This window comes from Aptenodytes forsteri, unplaced genomic scaffold (assembly GCF_000699145.1).
Source record: "Aptenodytes forsteri isolate BGI_AS27 unplaced genomic scaffold, ASM69914v1 Scaffold295, whole genome shotgun sequence".
Taxonomy (NCBI): Eukaryota; Metazoa; Chordata; class Aves; order Sphenisciformes; family Spheniscidae; genus Aptenodytes; species Aptenodytes forsteri.
In genome coordinates this window covers 176,156-184,537 of record NW_008795861.1, presented here as the reverse complement: position 1 = coordinate 184,537, position 8,382 = coordinate 176,156, and the positions used below count along the sequence as shown (strand labels likewise).

The following is an 8,382-nucleotide window of genomic DNA, read 5'->3' as shown; positions in this document are numbered from 1 at the left end:
TTTCAGCACTTGCTGAGAACTTCAGTTTCCCAATCTATTGCCTTTGTGACAAAGCTGCTTGGGAAACCCTCCTTAAGCAGTTACCCTTGCCAGTTAAAGGTCTAGTAACACGTTGGCTAATGCCTCCTAACAACTCATGAAAAATGACAGCCTTTTGGAGTGATGCCCAAGGTAGCCGTCACCAATTGCCAGCACATTCCCTGACCTAGAAGTCAGATATTTGAACAATGAACAGCAGGGACTGAATAAAGAAAGGCAGAAGTACATGAACATGAGAATTAAATAATTAAAATATTAAACAAACTGGCAGAGGGAGATGAGGTGGCATCTACCAAGAAGGAAACAAGGAGCAAGTGCCCTTGTGATTACATTTAAAATTCAAATCAGCCTCTAACTGAGCTATCACATGTGACCACAGCATAAGCAGGGAGGAACAGCAATAGGGGAGGGTAAGATATAATCACTTGGGCTATAATTATCAGAATCAAGGAACATTACATCATTCCCAAAGGCTGCTGATAGCCAGAAGAGACACTTCAAAGCATGTCTTCCCTGCTGAGGTGTTTGTCTAGGGTTGTCACATTACCAATGCATTTCTTATTTCTGTCCAAAAATGACTCAAAAATAAGTGTTGATGTTCAGACAAACAGGCTTGAATAAAATGGAGAACAATCTGGATACTTTCCCAGAGCTCAGATGACTTTCCATCTTAAACATTGTAGAAAGCCAGTCCATTTGTCACTCCCAGTTTCTTTCCACTTTTATCCTGCTGTCTCTGCAGCATGGATGAGACCACAAGGGGGAGAGCAAATAAGAAGAAAGTCAAACTATTCCTAGCTATGGCTAGTCCTGGCAAGAGTTTTGACCTTCTTGCTTGGTCTAACACATCTCGATGGTTCCCTGAGTCTTTGGAGGTTAAGCAAGAGGTGAAACACATGCAGAGGTTTTCTTATCAAGTGGAGCTTTAGGAGCTGCCATGAGAAGGTCATTTTAGCCTGTTTGTAGGCCATGGGGACTGTAGCAGCAGAAGACCCACAAAAGCCTTACAGGTGCTGGGCCATCCTTGCACAAGCTCCAGCACAGGGAGCCAGGGAGACCCCAGCCACATGCAGCGTTTACGTTCCTGGCTGCAACTACAGAGGGCCCCATGGGTTGTGCCCCAGACCTCCAAGGTAAGAGCAGCCAGTAGTGTTTGCAGGAAATAGATTTAATCAACAAGCAAGATGAATGTGCCCAGTGATCCATAGGCAGAAGCAGCATGATTTGCTAGGATAAGTACTGTATTAATATAGATCAGATATACTTAATATTGATCTGTCAGTGCAGCACAGGAATGTCTGGCTATCTAAAAAGCATCTTTAATCAGACAAGTTTAAAAACAGGATTCAGGCACTCCTAGGTAGCGAGGTGCAGTTTTGCTATTGAGAAGGCAACATATAGCATATTTCCTACCAAGCAGCAGGACTAGCTCTAATGCCACTTGCAGTTACTGCCTCATTTCCCACCCAACAAGCTCAGCTATAATTACATTAGGCAGACTGGATCTGCCTCTCCTTAAGCTCTTTGCCAGAGAGATATTGCTTGGCAGTAATCAGAGAGCATGCAGTGGATAGATGACCCCTGCAATTTATCTCTCAGATCTCAACAATAGCTTGGCCTGGCAACTTAGATTGGCTTATTATTTTGCCTTCAACACAAGCTAGTTGCTACATGAGGAACACAGGTTGGACAGTTGTCTGATAGCCTCTGACATGCTGAGCTCAGTGAAGTTGGATCCAAAGCTTTACTACATCAATGGAATAACCGATGCCAAAACCCAAGGACCACATGGTCCTGCCACAGGACAGCACTAAGCCATTACACATAGTAATGTAGGATTGGGTGTTGTTGGAACAGCATTCACTTCGGGGGGTGGGGTTCCACCTCTTCACACCTATACTTGCTCTCCTCAAGAAAACCCTCTCCCCTAGTCTCTGTTTCTGACATGCCAGAAACAACAATTTTAACAATCTTTTTAAAAAATTAAGTCTAGAAGAAGCAGTACTCACATTGGGAGCAGATTCCACTTCTTTCCTTGAAGGCAGAAAGACAAGAAGCAAAGAGCAGAGCTTTTCAGTTAGAAGTTCAATAGGCATTTGGTCTGTCAGCCTCAGCTACATCACTGTCTGGCAAGTCTGAAAGCACTGGGCTGTTCCAGTTCTTTGGAAGAGGGTCATACATGGCAGCTGAAGAGCTCTTAGCTCAACTGAAACATCTCCTGGCCAGGAGAGGTCAGTGCTGATAGTAAGTATCCATCACCTACACCCTAACAACTCTCCATCAAGGAGTCCACATCTCTCCCAGGCAGCCACTCCTGCAGCCTACTACCCCACCACAGACTGAAGCCTTCACCAGGTAGCAGCAGACAACTACAGGAGGAGAATTAGACCTAGGAGGACTAATGACAAGGGATGCCAGGACCCTGACAGCTCCCTACAGCTTCTCCAAGCACGAGAAAGTGCCAGGAGGGCACATACATGCCTCCAGGCTTGGGAGAGAGAAGGAATTACAGTTTGGTGCTTCCCAGGACAGTACCAGGTCTTACCAGCTGCAATCCTTACTGCTCACCAGTTCATGCATTCCTGACTGCACTGTTCTACATCAAGGACTAGGTAATAGATAGAGTACAGTTCACATGTTGAACAATACTGACTGTTCTACATCAAGGACTAGGTAATAGAGTACAGTTCACATGTTGAAAAATACTCACTCTTGCAGTCTCTCTCCAAAAAAGACTAGAGACAGTAAGTATTTTTGCATGCAGTAGTTTTATTTTAAACAGTTATGACCTAGTACAAGCAGCTTCTAGGAAGAGAGTTCTTCACATTTAATACTAGCTGAGGGTTTAAGACCAACAGCAATCATTGTATTGAATATTGGCAGTGCCTGGATACACTGATGAAAAACGTACCATGGACAGCTTGCTAGGGAGGTGGGAGCATTGCAGAGCTTCAGCTCTGTTCTCCTTCTGGCCCAGACCTTAGCCACCATTCCTAAAGGCAGCTACAAGCACTTAAGAGTGGCCCTGCTACTTCCACCACCTTCCTTAGAAGCTCCTATGGATTTGTTTACCAGTGCCCAATAATCATCCAAGATGTGACAGCTCCACCCTCAGCTGGAGAGTGGAGTAACATAAGCTAAGACCAAGCTGTCAGTCACACCAGGCTGGCCTGTGCTCATGGCCTTATCCCTTACATGAGGGTGGTGGAAGCTTCATGATCCCCTACTCCTGCTGTCTCTGCTTCCTTCTCCTGCAAGGGTTCCTCCTCCGGTGAGGTTTCCACCTCCTCCTCCTTGGGGGAGAAGGGTCCCACCAGCCAGGACAGAGGTTTGTTGTTCTTCAGGTAGTCCAGCAGCTCCTCCATGTACTCCTGGATCACAGCCAGCTTCCTCTGGCTCTGGGTCAAGACACTGCTGGACAAGTCGTGGAAGGAGTTTGCTGCTGAGAAAGAAGCATGAAGCTCCTCTATGGTACTAAGAGATTGTTTCACCTTAACCTGAAGGCTTGAGGGAAGGCCTTGGATAGCAGACACTATTTTGCAGCAGGTGATTTGCAGTTGCTGTGTGATACTGCGTGCCATAAGCAGGGCCAGAGACTCCATCTCCTAGGAGGAGGCAGAAAAGACAAGATCAGAGACAAGTCGTGGAAGGAGTTTGCTGCTGAGAAAGAAGCATGAAGCTCCTCTATGGTACTAAGAGATTGTTTCACCTTAACCTGAGGGAAGGCGGGAAGGCCTTGGATAGCAGACACTATTTTGCAGCAGGTGTTGCTTTGTGATACTGCGTGCCATAAGCAGGGCCAGAGACTCCATCTCCTAGGAGGGGCAGAAAAGGCCAGAGACTCCATCTCCTAGGAGGAGGCAGAAAAGACAAGATCAGACAAGTGAGTTACCTCCAAAAAAAAAAAAAGACTTGTAAAAAAAAAGTCAGGGGGATGCCCAGAGCCCTTTTCTTCTCTCCCCATGAAGTACCTCTGGCTCTGCAGAGCTTTCATCTCCACTCTCTTTGTAAGACTTCCTACTCAAGTCCAGCCACATCTGGTGTAGTTTCTCCTGCCCCTCCTGAAGCTTTTGATTAAAGCCTTGCTTAAACACTTCAATCTGTGGCAGGGGAAGATCAGAGTATCAAGACAGACAGATCTGCTGGTGAACAACACAGCTCTATCATAGCAATGAAGTTGAGACCAAGCCAACAATTTGGTCTCCCTCCTGCCAGAAGACCAGCATCTACCTACCAGTTCAATGATGCAGTGAAGCTGTGCAAGGGCCTCCTGCATGCCCTGCCAGACCTGCTTCATTTTGTCTGTTGAGTGCAGGTAGGCAAACAGGCGAAGTTCATCAGGGAGAGACCCCAACCGCACAAAGTACCTCCTCTTCTCCTGCTGCTGCTTCACAGACATTATGTCTGCACCCTCCTCAAATGCTGCCAGCTTGGCTGAGGAAAGAGACAGTATCTGCAAGTGGCTGACCAGAGATGTTTACCACTCAGAGTAAACAAGTATCAGGAGATCTTGGACTAGGAGCCAGGTAGCCTCCAGCATGGCACCCGTTAGCCCCATTCCAGAGTAGTGGGGTGAGGAGTGGGGCTGACCATCTCCAGTGTAACAGTTCCCATTACAAGTAGTCACATATACTGTTTCCTTACCTAGTTCCTCATTTCTGATGGGGAGAGAGTTGTCTTCTGTTCTCCCTAGCACAGCTTCTGCTCTGCTTATAGCCATCTGGTCCACTCTGGAGTCCATAACCATCCCCACACTGCTGGTCACTGCAGATCTGGCAGCCTCCACACTGCTCTGAAGAGTCTCCTTAGTTACATCTATCACCTCCATCACCTTGCTGCTCACAGCATCCTTTGCATCAGCCACTCTGGATGACACCAGCTCTTTTGTGTCAGAGATAATCTATGGAAGAGGAGACTTATGTCAGATAAGGGATTGGGTCAGGTAGTGCACTACAATTCTGAATTGCACCAAGAGGACAATTAGCAATGTCTGCTAAGTATTTGCTCCTGTAGGAGCTTGCACGATGCACCTAGGGGTAGTTTGTTCCTCATATGAAAGCCTACTTCACTCCCAAGGTTAGAAACCCTGCAAGGACCAGGTCCCTCTGCCAGCAAGGGACAGCACAGCCTTTGATTCTTACCTGGTCCACTGGCTTTTGAAGGAGTGGGAGTGTTTCTCCTAGTTTATCCAAACCCTTGGAGGCATACTCACTTGCTGCAGCAACTGGAGGGGGAAAAAAAGCATCAAAACTTATTTTTCCTGCAATTCCATCTCACAAGTCCTACCTTCCTGAGCATGTTGCTTTGCAGGGAGCCTAGATGAAAGTCTCCATCCAGATCACCAGGCCAGGTGTGTTGTTGTAAGCTGAATTTGTAGAGCAGCTTGTCTTAGTCTCCTCATAGATCTGTTCAATTTGACAGCAACCAGTTTCTACTTGTATGGATATAGCCACCTACATGGGACCCCCTCCTGCAGCTTCTTGAGCTCTTGACTAAAGAGATGCATAGCCCTCATTCCTGCCCAAGCCTCCATATCCTGAGGATCCAGGATCACATAGTAACTGACAGTAGGGGAATGCCTACTCTAGACTTAGAGTGAACGCAGGCCTGCCACATGGACTGTTTTGTCAGACACTTGCCATTAGGAATAGCCCCTCTCCCTCCAGGAACTTAGAGCTTCTTCTCAGATGCCATGTTCTTTAAGGGCCATGGCAGACGGGACCTTTAGATGTAAGAGTCCTCCAAGAGGAGGCTTCTTCCCATCACCACCACAAGGTTGTAAGAATCCAACTATAAGCAACTGCCACCTAATACTTTGGACATTGCAAGATCAGCTTTAGGGTAGTCAACAGAATCAAGTCCTGGTCCTCCAGGGAGCAACACTATCACACTACTTGGACTAGGACTCAGCTTTTTAGCCTTGTAAGCCAGGAGTCCTTTTAGTACGGTGATGGAGAGGCACATTTCCACATGCAAGATCAGCTTTAGGGTAGTCAACAGAATCAAGTCCTGGTCCTCCAGGGAGCAACACTATCACACTACTTGGACTAGGACTCAGCTTTTTAGCCTTACTTGTAAGCCAGGAGTCCTTTTAGTACAGTGATGGAGAGGCACTTTTCCACATCCTAGCACTCCTTCCAGAACTAGAAGGAGCCAGAGGGTCCCTCACAGGCAGGTGCAAACCTGCTCTTCCACAGGGGATTACCATGAGGCTCCAGTGTAGTCAGAACTGGCTGCACACAGCTGGCTGCGGCTTCGGTCACACTCTTCACTCCTTTCTCTGCTGCACCACACACAGATCTAACGTAGGGGTGGCTCTCCTTCATGGAGGCATAAGCTGTAGAAACCATGTCACAGGCAGAGCTGACCAAGGTCAGGTTAGCCACCTGATTTACTGCATCCTAGAAGAGCAAAAAAAGCTATGAAGCTTGCATACATGACACTGAACTTCCTATGCAGTGCTGCCCCAGAATTTCCTCTTATGTTTGCCTGTTCAGGTCACCTAGTCTGACTGAGGAAGCAAGGCTTGCCCTTCTTGAACAATTGCTTTAAAATCTGCAACTCAATTGAGAAACAAGCTGTGGGGCATTGACACTTATGGTTGGTCCATTGTAGCAAGGTCTTCCTCTAGTGCAATGCTACACAAGGAACAGCTGAATTTGTGGACAACCTCAGTGCTTCTGGACCCATATCCAGCTCCAATTCATTTGGCATAGCTATTTAACAATCCAGTCCTCCAGGAAAAGCTTCATCAGAATAGGACCAGGTTGGTTTTGAGTTGACAGATATTACACTAGTCTGCAAGAAGCATGCTGCTGCTCATGGGAGTAAAGCAAGTGCAGCAGGTTGCAGGACTGCTGAAACATGGGAGCCTTTCCACAGAAGCATTGCATGCAGCAAGCCAGGATCTTGACATCAGAGTTAGAGAAACACATCTCCTAGCCAAGAACCAGGCTATTTTGCTTAGCCTAGGAGGTTACTGCTGGTTGTGCTGCCACCCACATTTCCAGAGAAGCTGCAGGGTACAGCCTGAGCAGAGGAAACACTCCTCCTTTTGTGGAGGCTCAGCTCCCCCCAGCCACAGCAGGGCCACCTCCTCATACCTACACCCAGGAGCTGCCACTCGCTACATCTCACACGGAGGACCTACCTGCTGCTCCTCTTCTTTCACCTCCAGGGAGGTCTTGGCAGCTTCCTCTTTGTCAGGCATAGCAGAGGCCATTGCAGCTGAAATGCAAGTAGTACCGTGGTTTAGGAAGAAGAAAAAGAGACAAAGCAGCTGGTGAGCCTTCCCTCCAACTTCATTAAAGGGAGAAGTTCCTTTAGTACCCATTAAGGGAAGACCCCAAAAATGAGCCTTTTCCCCTTACAGAAGGAAGGGAACTGTGATTCTTGTAAAGCCACCTAGTATTTAAGTTTCACATAGTTCATGGTATCAGAGGAACGAGGAGAAAGTCTTTTGTCACTCAAGAAAGCTCTTGTCAGACAGACCATAGTACTTATCATCAATATATTTAGAAGAGTTACCCCCTTTCTTCCCACCAAGGTTTAAACAAAGTCTTGCATTAGAAGAGCTAACAACAGCAGAAGTATAAAAAGAAAAAGCAGCTCAAGAAGTTGCTCTACTGCTGTTAGCCCAGCCCAACCTGAACTAACTTTTCACTCAAAACCAGCACAGGCTGTATCTAACCTTTCAGGCAGGACTACAAGCAACTTTATGTTAATTAAGAGTAATTCCATTCTGTAATTAAGCCAAGTAATAAACATCTAAACATGAACCAGGAGTTCATAGAACAATTACAGCCTTAACATCTAAAAGTTTCCCCTGAAAATTTGATAACAGTACCTTTTTGTTCTGTTGGAGGTGCACAGAACACCAGCAAGGAAGAACCAGACACCACACCATATCCCATCACCCCTACTCTGCCTTTTTATACTGGCTGGGGAAGGGGTGTAAGGAGGGACCCTCAGTGATTGACAGCTCTGGGAAGCAGCAGAAAGGAACCAGTCTCTGTTCTAGCCAATTAGAGGTGGAATGGGGCAGAGATGGGCCCTGCTGTGGCTCGTTAATTACTCTGTAATCAGGAAGGTACACCTTGCCCTGTGTAGAGGAGCTCCCTTCAGAGGCCAGTGCTCCTGCAAAATGAGAGAGGCATTGCTGGCATGGACCATGCACCCTCTATGATCTTGCCTCAGATCACGTACCATCTGGAAATGGCAATTTGTTTTGTTTCTCTTTTTGGCGGGAAGCAATAATGAGAAAAGAAAAGCAAATATAGTAAAACAAATCCAGAGAAGGACTTCACACCTAATGTGGGATTCCTATGGCTTTTATCTGCTAGT

General features: G+C 46.8%; 1 protein-coding gene across 1 annotated transcript; it reads right to left on the bottom strand.

Moving 5' to 3' along the window:
* Nucleotides 1-3,230: 3,230 nt before the first annotated feature.
* Nucleotides 3,231-7,945, bottom strand: LOC103902907 (perilipin-3). Its single transcript, XM_009284021.2, has 8 exons — nt 7,887-7,945; nt 7,190-7,268; nt 6,245-6,440; nt 5,181-5,263; nt 4,684-4,939; nt 4,274-4,473; nt 4,011-4,139; nt 3,231-3,644 (listed from the first exon to the last, which is right to left on the bottom strand). Exons 1-8 carry the CDS (start codon nt 7,943-7,945, stop codon nt 3,231-3,233), a joined length of 1,416 nt encoding a protein of 471 aa, XP_009282296.2.
* Nucleotides 7,946-8,382: the final 437 nt, after the last annotated feature.

Coding starts and splice junctions, on each gene's coding strand:
- LOC103902907 (XM_009284021.2), bottom strand. CDS start 7,945: ATGGTGTGGTGTCTGGTTCTTCCTTGCTGGTGTTCTGTGCACCTCCAA. Junction 6,441..7,189: donor TGAAAGAAGAGGAGCAGCAG/GTAGGTCCTCCG, acceptor TTGCTCTTCTAG/GATGCAGTAAATCAGGTGGC. Junction 4,140..4,273: donor TTCACTGCATCATTGAACTG/GTAGGTAGATGC, acceptor CCCCTGCCACAG/ATTGAAGTGTTTAAGCAAGG.